The sequence below is a fragment of the Heptranchias perlo genome, chromosome 4 (assembly GCF_035084215.1).
Source record: "Heptranchias perlo isolate sHepPer1 chromosome 4, sHepPer1.hap1, whole genome shotgun sequence".
NCBI classification, from domain to species: Eukaryota; Metazoa; Chordata; class Chondrichthyes; order Hexanchiformes; family Hexanchidae; genus Heptranchias; species Heptranchias perlo.
This window is the reverse complement of record NC_090328.1, coordinates 11,078,721-11,095,286: the sequence shown is the minus strand read 5'-3', so window position 1 is coordinate 11,095,286 and position 16,566 is coordinate 11,078,721. Positions and strand designations below refer to the sequence as shown.

General features: G+C 46.9%; 1 protein-coding gene across 1 annotated transcript in view; it reads right to left on the bottom strand.

Annotated features, from left to right (window-relative positions):
- Positions 1 to 11,654: 11,654 nt before the first annotated feature.
- Positions 11,655 to 16,566, bottom strand: part of LOC137320735 (microfibrillar-associated protein 3-like) — a 33,928-nt gene continuing 29,016 nt past the window's right edge. The window contains exon 3 of the mRNA XM_067982482.1: positions 11,655 to 13,074. Within this exon, the coding sequence (XP_067838583.1) occupies positions 12,140 to 13,074 (935 nt within the window). The 3' untranslated portion in view covers positions 11,655 to 12,139. The remainder of the gene's footprint in view (positions 13,075 to 16,566) is intronic.

The following is a 16,566-nucleotide window of genomic DNA, read 5'->3' as shown; positions in this document are numbered from 1 at the left end:
GGGGGCAAAACTTGACCTCCTCTTGGGAAATAAGGAAGGGCAGGTGACAGAAGTGTTAGTGAGGGATCACTTTGGGACCAGTGATCATAATTCCATTAGTTTTAAGATAGCTATGGAGAAGGATAGGTCTGGCCCAAAAGTTAAAATTCTAAATTGGGGAAAGGCCAATTTTGATGGTATTAGACAGGAACTTTCAGAAGTTGATTGGGAGAGTCTGTTGGCAGGCAAAGGGACGTCTGGTAAGTGGGAGGCTTTCAAAAGTGTGTTAACCAGGGTTCAGGGTAAGCACATTCCTTATAAAGTGAAGGGCAAGGCTGGTAGAAGTAGGGAACCTTAGATGACTCGGGAGATTGAGGCCCTAGTCAAAAAGAAGAAGGAGGCATATGACATGCATAGACAGCTGGGATCAAGTGGATCCCTTGAAGAGTATAGAGATTGCCGGAGTAGAGTTAAGAGAGAAATCAGGAGGGCAAAAAGGGGACATGAGATTGCTTTGGCAGATAAGGCAAAGGAGAATCCAAAGAGCTTCTACAAGTACATAAAGGGCAAAAGAGTAACTAGGGAGAGAGTAGGGCCTCTTAAGGATCAACAAGGTCATCTATGTGCAGAACCACAAGATGACCTGAATGAATATTTCACATCGGTACTTACGGTTGAGAAAGGCATGGATGTTAGGGAACTTGGGGAAATAAATAGTGATGTCTTGAGGAGTGTACATATTACAGAGAGGGAGGTGCTGGAAGTCTTAACGCGCATCAAGGTAGATAAATCTCCGGGACCTGATGAAATGTATCCCAGGACGTTATGGGAGGTTAGGGAGGAAATTGCGGGTCCCCTAGCAGAGATATTTGAATCATCGACAGCTACAGGTGAGGTGCCTGAAGATTGGAGGGTAGCAAATGTTGTGCCTTTGTTTAAGAAGGGCGGCAGGGAAAAGCCTGGGAACTACAGACCGGTGAGCCTGACATCTGTAGTGGGTAAGTTGTTAGAGGGTATGCTGAGGGACAGGATCTACAGGCATTTGGAGAGGCAGGGACTGATTAGGAACAGTCAGCATGGTTTTGTGAGAGGAAAATCATGTCTCACGAATTTGATTTGAGTTTTTTGAAGGGGTAACCAAGAAGATAGATGAGGGCTGTGCAGTAGACGTGGTCTACATGGACTTTAGCAAAGCCTTTGACAAGGTACCGCATGGTAGGTTGTTACGTAAGGTTAAATCTCACGGGATCCAAGGTGAGGTAGCCAATTGGATACAAAATTGGCTTGACGACAGAAGACAGAGGGTGGTTGTAGAGGGTTGTTTTTCAGACTGGAGGCCTGTGACCAGTGGTGTGCCTCAGGGATCGGTGCTGGGTCCGCTGTTATTTGTTATTTATATTAATGATTTGGATGAGAATTTAGGAGGAATGGTTAGTAAGTTTGCAGATGACACCAAGATTGGTGGCATTGTGGACAGTGAAGAAGGTTATCTAGGATTGCAACGGGATCTTGATAAATTGGGCCAGTGTGCCGATGAATGGCAGATGGAGTTTAATTTAGATAAATGTGAGGTGATGCATTTTGGTAGATCGAATCGGACCAGGACCTACTCCGTTAATGGTAGGGCGTTGGGGAGAGCTATAGAACAAAGAGATCTAGGAGTACAGGTTCATAGCTCCTTGAAAGTGGAGTCACAGGTGGATAGGGTGGTGAAGAAGGCATTCGGCATGCTTGGTTTCATTGGTCAGAACATTGAATACAGGGGTTGGGATGTCTTGTTGAAGTTGTACAAGACATTAGTAAGGCCACACTTGGAATACTGTGTACAGTTCTGGTCACCCTACTATAGAAAGGATATTATTAAACTAGAAAGAGTGCAGAAAAGATTTACTAGGATGCTACCGGGACTTGATGATTTGACTTACAGGGAGAGGTTAGACAGACTGGGACTTTTTTCCCTGGAGAGTAGGAGGTTAAGAGGTGATCTTATAGAAGTCTATAAAATAATGAGGGGCATAGATAAGGTAGATAGTCAAAATCTTTTCCCAAAGGTAGGGGAGTCTATAACGAGGGGGCATAGATTTAAGGTGAGAGGGGAGAGATACAAAAGGGTCCAGAGGGGCAATTTTTTCACTCAAAGGGTGGTGAGTGTCTGGAACGAGCTGCCAGAGGCAGTAGTAGAGGCGGGTACAATTTTGTCTTTTAAAAAGCATTTGGACAGTTACGTGGGTAAGATGGGTATAGAGGGATATGGGCCAAGTGCAGGCAATTGGGACTAGCTTAGTGGTATAAACTGGGCGACATGGACATGTTGGGCCGAAGGGCCTGTTTCCATGTTGTAAACTTCTAAGATTCTATGATTCTATATCCCTTAATACCCTCGGCTAACAAAAATCTATCAATCTCAGTTTTGAAATTTTCAATTGACCCCCAGTATCCACCCCTTTTTTTTTGGTGGGGGGGGGAGTTCCTGATTTCCACTTCCCTGTGTGTGAAGAAGTGCTTCCTGACATCACCCCTGAACAGCCTAGCTCTATTTTTAAAGTTCTGGACTCCCCCACAAGAGGAAATAGTCTTTCTACCCTATCAAATCCTTTAATCATCTTAAACACCTCAATTCGATCACCCCTTAATCTTCTACACTCAAGGGAAATTAAGCCTAGTCTATGCAACCTGTCCTCATAATTTAACCCTGGTATCATTCCGGTGAATCTGGGCTGCACCCCCTCCAAGGACAATATATCCCTCCTGAGGTGCGGTGTCCAGATCTGAATGCATTTAATCAGTGTGGGGGGTGAGAAATTCCAACTTGATGTCTCTGTATACAAAATGGCTGCCCACTAATACTGGGCACAATTCCAGTTCTGAAACAGCACCAGCTTTTTATTAACCTCCACAGCAAACAGACTACTTGTGTCACTGCGGAGGCAATGTGACGTTCCCACCCTGCGAAAACAATCAACAAGGATACTTGTAAACGATACGGCAGCATCTGTAAACCAGCACCGTGAAACTTCTTTGACAGAGCGCTCTGATATTGTCTTCACCTCCTCCTCCTCCTCCTCCTCTCCCTCTCCTTCTCCATCGCCCCCACCCCCCATTGCTCTGTGCTGCCCTGCACCCAAGTTTAAGAAACTAGCTGAAGGAAGCACTGGTTTCAACCAGTTGAGAATTATAATCTGCATCAATAGCTGAATAGAAATCTTTCCATGTGTAGGAGTTAAAGGCAGGCCTGCTGCCAAAAATAGGCGGTTTTCATTTCAAGGGCATGTAGCCAATTTTTAGTACCGTCTACACCTGTTAATACAAAGTCCTTTATCTGCCAAAAAAAAAAGAAAATTTGAATTATCCAATTGTACAAATTAAGCAATTGATAAAACTGCAACAGTGGTCATTTCCATGATTACTCCTTGGAAATACTTGAATGGAGTCCTTCATAAATGCAGGCAGTTATGTTTACTTACATAACGTAGAGGAATGTTCACTCTATTTATACTTTCCTCTGAGTCAGAAGCTTTGTGGGTTCAGGTCCCATTCCAGAGACTTGAGCACATAATCTAGTCTGACGATCCCAGAGCAGTACCGAGGGAGCGCTGCACTGTCGGAGGTGCCGTCTTTCGGATGAGACGTTAAACCGAGGCCCCCTCTGCCCTCTCAGCTGGACATAAAAGATGCCAGAGCACTATGTCGAAGAAAAGGAGGGGAGTTCTCCCCAGTGTCCTGGTCAATACTTATCCCTCAACCATCATCACTTAAAAAGCAGCTTATCTGGACATTATCACATTGTGGGACCTTGCTGGGCGCAAATTGGCTACCGCATTTCCTACATTACAACAGTGACTACACTTCAAAAAGTACTTCATTTGCTGTCAAGCGCTTTGGGACGCCCTGAGTTTGTGAAAGGCACTATATGAATGCAAGTCTTTTCTCTTTCTTTCCTTGTGTCCACTTGTGATGATCCTCCTCTTTAACTGGGTAGGTGGGTTATACAGTGCGAGCTGAAAACTTCTCCGTGGCCATAATGTAGTCCTGCTGCATTGGCAGTAAATAAGACACCCCTCCCCTCCTACCAAATATAACTCAAGATTTTCAATGAGCATTAAGTGTTAATTTTTCGTGTGTGTGTGGGGAGGGGTGCTTAATTGTATATATAGCCCTATAAAATGCCCAGATAAAGGGTATGCGGATTTTCAATGATGAGGTATGAGGGGTGATTCTAGCAATTGGCATTCCCAAGAAGAGCGTTTTGGGAAATTGCGGATAAGAAGTCCATAATTTTCCATCTATTGAAATGAATGAAGGTAAATTCAAGGGCTGCACACACCCAAGAGCTGGATTCTCAGCACCAATCCTCACTGAGAATGCCAGGTCCCACAGTCACCCCTCTGGGACGTGTGCTATCAAAGTATTGTGGGTTAAGGTGGGTTGAGAAGGAGCAATTAACGTTAATACGTTCGGATGAAATTCCTTGTGTCCGGTATTATTACGAGGGCTTCAACCAGTTTATCTTAAGCAGGTTAGGCCTTTGTTAATATAGAGGGAATTGTCATAAGAAGGCATTCATTACTGACATCACACAGCACAATTTCAGCCCATCTATGAGGTTGAAGGTGTACACTGGCGGTGACAATAAACTGTACTTTGTGCTGAAATATAAACAGAAAACGCTCAGCGGGTCAGGCAGCATCTGCAGAGAGAGGAACAGAGTTAACGTTTCAGGTCGATGACCCTTCGTCAGGACTGGAAGATGTTGGAGATTTAACAGGTTTTAAGCAAACAGGAGCAGAAGAAGGCAGGAGTGATTAAGTGACAAAAGGGATGATGGTGCAAGCAAAAGGGAGGTGATAATGAGACAAGTAAAGAAACTAAAGATGGGTCCAGAGGAGGTGGTTACAGCAGAATAGCAGAAGCGTGGGAAATCTGGCAAAGAGGAGAAGGTTCCCATGGCCCGGGAATATGGCAGAGAAAGGCGGGTAAACCCCCAGATGTGTGGGCCACCCCACCGGCCTTGTACCGAAAGGGGATCCCCACCCCAAACACCAGCCCGCACCTCCTCCATTCCCAGTGGCTCTGGTGCAGGCTTCCTCCATTACCGGCACCTGCCATCCAAGAGAAAATGGATAGTTTATGCTTGGCCGCAGAGAAGTTACAGTAAATTTTACCCATGCACAATGCGATATGCTCTAAAACCCATTAGAAATACTTGCCTTCCCAAGACACACCTTGGACAAGACCCAACTAGAACGTACCCACCTCCTGAATATAACTTTGTATATATAATGAAGAGGTATATGCTATACACAAATGCTGTCCAAACAAGAATGATCCTTCCTGACAGGCAAGCTGTGCAGCAATGTTGGCTGTATCAGTAATGTTATGGTACAATGGTTTTAAAGACAGCGGGTGCCTGAAGCCCCATTCACATCTGCCAATACAGATCCCAGCTGTGTAAACATTAGGTTCGGTTGCCCGCACCTGAGGGCAAAGTTCAAACTTTCAGCTTGACATATGTACTGCTTCGAAAACCGACTCCGAAATAAAAAGGGAAGTCAATCAGCCCAAGACTAACCCTAGTCCTTCCCAAGTCCCATGGCATAAAATGGCGTGAGGCCATTAATTGCTTGACAGTGGAAAGGATTGTTTGCAAAGGGTCCCTGCCATCAGTACAAAACAAATAACGTCGAAATCAAGAGGCTGTATTGGCCCTGCAACAATAGAGTGGGGTGGAGGGGTGTATGTCAGTGGCTATGTTACTAGGCTAGTAATCCAGAGGCTTAGGATAATAATCCAGATAACATGAGCTCAAATCCCAACAGGGCAGTTTCATAATTTCAATTTAGTTCATATAATAAATAAATCTGGAACAAAAAGGCGGTACCAGCAAGAATGACCACAAAGCTGTCAGATTGTCTCAAAAACCCAACTGGTTCACTGGAAACCTGCTGTCCTTACCCAGTCTGGCCCATAATGTGACTCCAGTCCCACACCAACATGATTGACTCTTAAACTAACCCTCTGAAGTCACCCAGCAAAGCAACTCAGTTATATCCCCACCTTCTCAGAGCAACTAGGGATGATCAATAAATGCCAGCCTTGCCAGTGATGCCCACATCCCAAGAATGAATTTTTTTTAAAACGAGGAAGGGGGGGAAGGCAGCAGTGGCAAGCGGGCCCACTTAAAAAGGGGAGAGGGGCGCTCGGAGACCAGAGGCCTGTGCTCTCCTGGAGCCCCAGTCTTGGATGTAAAAGTGCCTTAGTTCTACGCTAGACACTGTGACAAGCTGGTACTGCAGCAGGTGTGTAGAAACGCCAGCGCCACCAAGTTCCCCTCCAAGTCACACACCATCCCGACTTGGACATATAATCACCCGTTCCTTCATCGTCGCTGGGTCAAAATCCTGTAACTCCCTACCTAACAGCACTGTGGGAGAACCTTCACCACACAGACTGCAGCGGTTCAAGAAGGCGGCTCACCACCACCTTCTCAAGGGCAATTAGGGATGGGCAATAAAGGCCGGCCTTGGCAGCGACGCCCACATCGCCAGAATGATTTAAAAAAGATGCAATGCATGCTAAAATGTACGCTGTCGCCATGCATCGTCTTTTAAAGTTTTTTTCTCCAAAGTATAATGAAACAGTTGAACCTATGGCAGTGGCGGACGTGATCAGCTGTGTAATGTCATCAGATCACCAACCGCACTACTTCATGTTTCCTTGTTTGGGTGTCAGCTGTGGCTCAGTAGGTAGCATTCTTGCCTCTGAGTCATGAAGGTCATAGATTCAAGTCCCACTCCTGAGACTTGAGCACAAAATCCAGGCTGACACTCGAGTGCGGTACTGAGGGAGTGCTGCACTGTCAGAGGTGCCGCCTTTCAGCATGAGCCCTCTCAGGTGGACGTAAAAGATCCCACGGCACAATTTTGAAGAAGAGCAGCGGAGTGCTCCCCGGTGTCCTAGTCAACATCACTAAAACAGATTATCTAGTCATTATCACATTGCTGTTTGTGGGACCTTTCTGTGTGCAAATTGGCTGCTGCGTTTCCTACATTACAACAGTGACTACACGTCAAAAAAAAGTACTTCATTGGCTGTAAAGCACATTGGACGTCCTGAGGTCATGAAAGACGCTATATAAATGCAAGTCTTTTCTTTCTTTTACAGTCTATCTGGTGGGACACTTTTCCAGGGTGAGAACACTGAGGCAACAGATTCAATCAATCCGAACTGAATACCCAGTGTCAAAGGGACACGAGTCTTAGGCTGGTGTTACACTGTGGATACTGGGACACGAGTCTTAGGCTGGTGTTACACTGTGGATACTGGGACACGAGTCTTAGGCTGGTGTTACACTGTGGATACTGGGACACGAGTCTTAGGCTGGTGTTACACCCGCGGATACTGGGACACGAGTCTTAGGCTGGTGTTACACTGTGGATACTGGGACACGAGTCTTAGGCTGGTGTTACACTGTGGATACTGGGACACGAGTCTTAGGCTGGTGTTACACCGCAGATACTGGGGCACGAGTCTTAGGCTGGTGTTACACCGCGGATACTGGGACACGAGTCTTAGACTGGTGTTACACCGCAGATACTGGGACACGAGTCTTAGGCTGGTGTTACACCCGCAGATACTGGGACACGAGTCTTAGACTGGTGTTACGCCCGCGGATACTGGGACACGAGTCTTAGGCTGGTGTTACACCGCGGATACTGGGACACGAGTCTTAGACTGGTGTTACACCGCAGATACTGGGACACGAGTCTGACTGGTGTTACACCCGCGGATACTGGGACATGAGTCTTAGACTGGTGTTACACCGCGGATACTGGGACACGAGTCTTAGACTGGTGTTACACCGCAGATACTGGGACACGAGTCTGACTGGTGTTACACCCGCGGATACTGGGACATGAGTCTTAGGCTGGTGTTACACCGCGGATACTGGGACACGAGTCTTAGGCTGGTGTTACACCCGCGGATACTGGGACACGAGTCTTAGGCTGGTGTTACGCTGCGGATACTGGGACACGAGTCTTAGGCTGGTGTTACACCCGCAGATACTGGGACACGAGTCTTAGGCTGGTGTTACACCCGCGGATACTGGGACACGAGTCTTAGACTGGTGTTACACCGCGGATACTGGGACACGAGTCTTAGACTGGTGTTACACCGCGGATACTGGGACACGAGTCTTAGACTGGTGTCACACCCGCGGATACTGGGACACGAGTCTTAGGCTGCTGTTACACCCGCGGATACTGGGACACGAGTCTTAGACTGGTGTTACACCGCGGATACTGGGACACGAGTCTTAGGCTGGTGTTACACCCGCGGATACTGGGACACGAGTCTTAGGCTGGTGTTACACCCGCGGATACTGGGACACGAGTCTTAGACTGGTGTTACACCGCGGATACTGGGACACGAGTCTTAGACTGGTGTTACACCGCGGATACTGGGACACGAGTCTTAGACTGGTGTCACACCCGCGGATACTGGGACACGAGTCTTAGGCTGCTGTTACACCCGCGGATACTGGGACACGAGTCTTAGGCTGCTGTTACACCCGCGGATACTGGGACACGAGTCTTAGACTGGTGTTACGCCGCGGATACTGGGACACGAGTCTTAGGCTGCTGTTACACCGCGGATACTGGGACACGAGTCTGACTGGTGTTACACCTGCGGATACTGGGACACGAGTCTTAGGCTGGTGTTACGCCGCGGATACTGGGACACGAGTCTTAGGCTGCTGTTACACCGCGGATACTGGGACACGAGTCTGACTGGTGTTACACCTGCGGATACTGGGACACGAGTCTTAGGCTGGTGTTACACCCGCAGATACTGGGACACGAGTCTGACTGGTGTTACACCGCGGATACTGGGACACGAGTCTTAGACTGGTGTTACGCCCGCGGATACTGGGACACGAGTCTTAGGCTGGTGTTACACCGCGGATACTGGGACACGAGTCTTAGACTGGTGTTACACCGCAGATACTGGGACACGAGTCTGACTGGTGTTACACCCGCGGATACTGGGACACGAGTCTTAGACTGGTGTTACACCGCAGATACTGGGACACGAGTCTGACTGGTGTTACACCCGCGGATACTGGGACATGAGTCTTAGGCTGGTGTTACACCGCGGATACTGGGACACGAGTCTTAGGCTGGTGTTACGCTGCGGATACTGGGACACGAGTCTTAGACTGGTGTTACACCGCGGATACTGGGACACGAGTCTTAGACTGGTGTTACACCGCGGATACTGGGACACGAGTCTTAGACTGGTGTCACACCCGCGGATACTGGGACACGAGTCTTAGGCTGCTGTTACACCCGCGGATACTGGGACACGAGTCTTAGACTGGTGTTACACCGCGGATACTGGGACACGAGTCTTAGGCTGGTGTTACACCCGCGGATACTGGGACACGAGTCTGACTGGTGTTACACCCGCGGATACTGGGACACGAGTCTTAGACTGGTGTTACACCGCGGATACTGGGACACGAGTCTTAGGCTGGTGTTACACCCGCGGATACTGGGACACGAGTCTTAGGCTGGTGTTACACCCGCGGATACTGGGACACGAGTCTTAGACTGGTGTTACACCGCGGATACTGGGACACGAGTCTTAGACTGGTGTTACACCGCGGATACTGGGACACGAGTCTTAGACTGGTGTCACACCCGCGGATACTGGGACACGAGTCTTAGGCTGCTGTTACACCCGCGGATACTGGGACACGAGTCTTAGGCTGCTGTTACACCCGCGGATACTGGGACACGAGTCTTAGACTGGTGTTACACCGCAGATACTGGGACACGAGTCTTAGGCTGGTGTTACACCCGCGGATACTGGGACACGAGTCTTAGGCTGGTGTTACACCGCGGATACTGGGACACGAGTCTTAGACTGGTGTTACACCGCAGTTACTGGGACACGAGTCTGACTGGTGTTACACCCGCGGATACTGGGACACGAGTCTTAGACTGGTGTTACATCGCGGATACTGGGACACGCGTCTGACTGGTGTTACACCCGCGGATACTGGGACACGAGTCTGACTGGTGTTACACCACAGATACTGGGACACGAGTCTTAGGCTGGTGTTACACCGCGGATACTGGGACACGAGTCTGACTGGTGTTACACCACAGATACTGGGACACGAGTCTTAGGCTGGTGTTACACCGCGGATACTGGGACACGAGTCTTAGGCTGCTGTTACACCGCAGATACTGGGACACGAGTCTTAGACTGGTGTTACACCGCGGATACTGGGACACGAGTCTTAGGCTGGTGTTACACCCGCGGATACTGGGACACGAGTCTTAGACTGCTGTTACACCCGCGGATACTGGGACATGAGTCTGGCTGGTATCACACTGCGGATACTGGGACACGAGTCTTAGACTGGTGTTACACCGCGGATACTGGGACACGAGTCTTAGACTGGTGTTACACCGCGGATACTGGGACACGAGTCTTAGACTGGTGTTACACCACAGATACTGGGACACGAGTCTTAGACTGGTGTTACACCGCGGATACTGGGACTCGAGTCTTAGACCGGTGTTACACCGCGGATACTGGGACACGAGTCTGGCTGGTATCACACTGCGGATACTGGGACACGAGTCTTAGACTGGTGTTACACCACAGATACTGGGACACGAGTCTGACTGGTGTTACACCACAGATACTGGGACACGAGTCTTAGGCTGGTGTTACACCGCGGATACTGGGACACGAGTCTGACTGGTGTTACACCACAGATACTGGGACACGAGTCTTAGGCTGGTGTTACACCGCGGATACTGGGACACGAGTCTTAGGCTGCTGTTACACCGCAGATACTGGGACACGAGTCTTAGACTGGTGTTACACCGCGGATACTGGGACACGAGTCTTAGGCTGGTGTTACACCCGCGGATACTGGGACACGAGTCTTAGACTGCTGTTACACCGCGGATACTGGGACATGAGTCTGGCTGGTATCACACTGCGGATACTGGGACACGAGTCTTAGACTGGTGTTACACCGCGGATACTGGGACACGAGTCTTAGACTGGTGTTACACCGCGGATACTGGGACACGAGTCTTAGACTGGTGTTACACCACAGATACTGGGACACGAGTCTTAGACTGGTGTTACACCGCGGATACTGGGACTCGAGTCTTAGACCGGTGTTACACCGCGGATACTGGGACACGAGTCTGGCTGGTATCACACTGCGGATACTGGGACACGAGTCTTAGACTGGTGTTATGCCGCGGATACTGGGACACGAGAATCTTTTTTAAACTAAATTCAAATTCTCAAACTGCCACAGTGGGATTTGAACTGTCATTCTCTGGATTAGTAGTCCAGTAACATAACTAGTATGGACCTGTTGGGTTGAATGGCCTGTTTCTGTGCTGTGCATTCAATGTAACCACTGCCCCGATAAAGTACAAAGAAGGAAGGCAAGAAAAGGACTTGCCCATTGCATTGTTTAGCCCAATAAAAGAGTTCCCATCTTCCTTATTCTGAAGACGGATCTCTACCCAAAACATTAACCAGTCTTTCCTCTTTACAAAAGCCGACTGATTCACTGTGTACTTCCAACATTTCCTGAGCTTTGTTTTCTCCTCTCCACTTTATTCACAGGGATGAGGTTCTTGTGCGTGAATATTTATTGTGTTTGGAAATTATACTCCAAAGAATACAGAATTTCTACCAGCCCATCTACTTTCCAGCAGCAAGCGTATGTGACAACTAATATTTTATCTGACCAACTTAGAGTGGGGCCGTGACCTAAAATTGCCAGATGGGAGGCAATTAAATAGTTCAACGGATAGTTACACAAAGTGATATTTTCCTATAAGTGTCTCGCTGAAAAGAATATTGAGGTGACAGGTTACATTTTTTTTTTTGTTTAAAACTTGAAAGTAGTTTTTCCAAACATGTCAACTACTTAGATGTGATGTCAGTAATGAGCCAGAGTTACCTAGTGCAACAGGTTAAAAAAAAAAATCATGCATTATTACATTTGCTTCTCTTCTGCAGCGTTCCTCTTCTGGTAAGGCTTTATTGTTCAGACCGTATCACGTGGCGACCCACTTCGACGGGTATGTGAGGTGTGCACAGAGTTTCCTGTCAGCTATACATGGCTCTCATAGATAACTCGGGGGGTTTTCCCAGTCACTGCTGGCTTAGAGGGGTTGCTGTTTTCCACCAAGACTGGCATAATGTGGTTGGCCTTTTCAGTCACCAGTGGCACAACCTCGGTGGCATCCTCAGTCACCGTAGGCCCAACTTGAGAGCTCTTTTCCATCACTGCTGGCACTGGCTCCACCTCCGTGGCCTCTGCCTTCGGTTGGTGGTTGCTACCTTGTTGGGATTGACTCTCGAGGTTCTCCTCACTTGTCAAGGGGTGTACCGATACCTTAATTGCAATGTGTTGGGGTTGTTCGTGCAAAGAAGACGCGTCAGAGTCTCCTGCTGATGAATTACTGCGCTTTAAAGAATTTGGTATGGTGTACACTTCATCTTGAGTTTCTTGACTCGCTGGTCCAGCTGCTACATAGATATGGCTTGGCTCCTCCATGCCCACAACTTCCATGATCTCCTCCACAAACGTCTTACAGTTCATGATGAGTGGGGGAAGGGGAATACTTCTGGCAAGCTCCTCTATGTATCGTGCAAATTCCATTGTCTTAAACTGGGTAACTTTAGCCAGTTCCAGTGTTTTAGCGGAGGTGACAATCGGGATGCGTTTAGCAATCTCAAAAGCCTTTTGTAGCTTCTCCGCTCCCTCTGTCCTGAAGAACTCGTTGATGGCTTTCTCGGTCTTCTTGAGGTGGCTGCTCATCATACACAGACGGGTAATGTTGAGGATCATCACAATGGTGAATGCAACGAGGCAAACAATCATGTAGTAAATGCCCATATCCCCTGAGGTGAAGATGACTCTCAGCGTCACCGTGTAGTTGATACTGCCGTGGGGGTTTGAGGCAACACAAGTATACTTCCCTCGGTCGCCAAATGATACTGTGGTGATGTTTAACAATCCACTGTCCGAAATCCACAATTTTTCTGGTGAAACAACAGAGAAAGATCCTTTTAGATAAATCAAGCCAAAAAATTAATACAATTACATGGGTACAGACGGTATGAAGCCTCCAGGCTTGGGTATACAGGGTATAATTTCAAAGTTTGCAGATGACACGAAATTCGGGAATGTAGTAAAGGGAGGATAGTAACAGACTTCAGGAGGTCATAGACAGACTGGCAAAATGGGCACAGACACTTGGCAGACGAAATTTAATGCAGAGAAGTGTGAAGTGATGCATTTTTGTCGGAAGAATGAGGAGAGGCAATATAAACTAAATGGTACAATTTTAAATGTGGTGCAGGATCAGATACACAAATCTTTGAAGGTGGCAGGACAGGTTGAGAAGGCTGTTAAAAAAACATATGGGATCCTGGGCTTTATTAATAGAGGCACAGAGTACAAAAGCATGAAAGTTATGCTAAACCTTTATAAAACACTGGTTAGGCCTCAGCTGGAGTACTGTGTTAAATTCTGGGCACCACACTTTAGGAAGGATGTCAAGGCCTTAGAGAGGGTGCAGAAGAGATTTACTAGAATGGTACCAGGGATGGGGGACTTCAGTTATGTAGAACAGAGAAGGTTGAGGGAAGGTTTGATAGAGGTGTTCAGGATCATGAGCGGTTTTGATAGAGTAAATAAGGAGAAACTGTTTCCAGTGGTAGAAGGGTCGGTAACCAGAGGACACAGATTTAAGGTGATCGGCAAAAGAGCCAGAGGTGACATGAGGAAACATTTTTTTACGCAGCGAGTTGTAATGATCTGGAATGCACTTCCTGAAAGGGGTGGTGGAAGCAGATTCAATTGTAACTTTCAAAAGGGAATTAGATAAATACTTGAAGGGAAAAAATTTACAGAGCTATGGGGAAAGAGCCATGGGACTAATTGGATAACTCTTTTAAAGAGCCGGCACAGGCATGATGGGCCAAATGGCCTCCTCCTATGCTGTACCTACCATGATATGATACATCTCACATCATCCTTTTTTAGTTTTCAACTTTTTTCCCCCCAAATTTCACTATTTGCTGCCTAACCAATTATAAATTTCAGGCTTTATCGACTATGCGTAAGAAAATCCCACAAAGACTGTTCATCCCATCATAGGAACAAAGGAACATAGGAACAGGAATAGGCCATTCAGCCCCTCGTGCCTGCTCCGCCATTTGATAAGATCATGGCTGATCTGTGATCTAACTCCATATACCTGCCTTTGGCCCATATCCCTTAATACCTTTGATTGCTAAAAAGCTACCTATCTCTGATTTAAATTTAGCAATTGAGCTAGTATCAATTGCTGTTTGCGGAAGAGAGTTCCAAATTTCTACCACCCTTTGTGTGTAGAAATGTTTTCTAATCTCGCTCCTGAAAGGTCTGGCTCTAATTTTTAGACTGTGCCCCCTACTCCTAGACTCCCCAACCAGCGGAAATAGTTTCTCTCTATCCACCCTATCCGTTCCCCTTAATATCTTATAAACTTCGATCAGATCACCCCTTAACCTGCGAAACTCCAGAGAATACAACCCCAATTTGTGTAATCTCGCCTCGTAACTTAACCCTTGAAGTCCGGGTATCATTCTAGTAAACCTACGCTGCACTCCCTCCAAAGCCAATATGACCTTCCGAAGGTGCGGTGCCCAGAACTGCTCACAGTACTCCAGGTGCGGTCTAACCAGGGTTTTGTATAGTCCCACTCCATTCAGATTCCTTGTTCGAACTTCTCCCGAATCACTCCCCATTGACCCTCTACTTTAAGAAACACTAAGTCCCATGCCCTATCTCTCTGAAAAAAACATTAGCCAGTGCCATTGGTATCTCTCTAACAACCAATGCCTGTTCCCAACAGATATCGATCCAGCTCCTTCTTAAAGGTCTCAATTTACCATGAATCAACTACCATCTCTGGGAGTCTGTTCCACATTCTCACTATCCTGCGGAGAAAAAAATAAAGTTTTTTCTACGTCTAATGCGTAAATGAACAATGCTTGAATATTAATCCATGCATAGAATTTTACAGCACGAAAACAGGCCATTCGGCCCAATGCTGGTCACACGGGCCTCCTCCCACCTTACTTCATCTCACCCTATCACCTAAATAAGATGTAGCAGACTAATTGTAGAAGAAAGCAAGCTTACATATTGCGCTTAACAAGTCTCAGAATTATCCCAACCTTCTGCACCTGTAATGAACTACTTTGACGTGGAGAGTCTCTTGTTAAATAGGCCAATGCGGCAGCTATTTTGTGCACATCAAGCAGCAATGACGTTAATCTATTTTTGAAGGTGCTGATTAGGGGACGACTGTTGGCCAGGACACTGGGAGTACTCCCTACTAGTCAAACAAAAGTGAATTGAATAACATGTTAAACAATGTTTGTTGGGGGGGTAGGAGGCTGGGGACTGCTCACTTCCTCCTTTATTCTTTTAATAATAATCCCCAGTCTTCTTACTGATTCGCCAACCAGTGGAAGCAATCTTTCACTGTTTAACCCCTCAAAAGCTTTCTTAATTTTGAAAATCTCTGTTAGATTTCCCCCTTAACCTGTGCTGTTCCGGTGAAAAAGGACCTGATTTTTTTTTAAGCTTTTCTTCATAGCTATAACCTTACATTATGGATGCGATTCTGGTGAACCTCCGCTGCATCCTTTTATTGGTAATGATATCCTTCCTATAGCAGGGTGTCCAAAGTTGCACGCAGTACTCTAACTATGGCCTAACCAATGTCTTGTACAAAGTCAACATAATGTCCTTGCTTTTGTGTTCAATGCCTCTGTACATAATACCCAAATTTGTCTGCACCCTAGATCTCGCAGTTCCTCCACCTTATTAAGAATCTTATGGTTTAGGGTATACATTCTTTCACAGTTTGCATCACCCCATCATCAACCTTCAATATCACTCTGCTAAACCTATGTCAGAATCATTTACAGATACACAAATCATTAAAAGTAGCAACGCAGGTTGACAAAGACACAAAAAGTGCAAACAAAGCATTGGGGTTCATTTCTAGAGGAACAGAATTGAAAAGCAGAGAAGATATGATAAACTTATATGGAAGCTTCAATAGATCATAATTAGAGTACTTTTTCAGTTCTGGTCTCCATATTAAAAAAAAGGATATAGAGGCACTGGAGAAGGTGCAAACAAGATTTATAAGGATGATACCAGAACCGGGAGGGTACAAATATCATGAAAAACTGAACAGGTTGGGGCTCTTTTCTCTAGAAAAGGGAGGGCTGAGGGGTGACCTGATAGAGATTTTTAAAATTATGAAGGTGTTCGATGGGGCAGACGTAGAGAAGATGTTTCCACTTGTTGGGGAGTCCAAAACTAGGTGCCGGGATAGTGAAGTCAATTGCAGCCTTCCTATTGTGCTCATTCAGCACAAATTAGGGGTCAAACCTGGATCCTGGTAGCTCAGCTACTCATTACATTAACCAGCTGAGCCCACAGAAGAACCACACAAACCTTTAATGGTA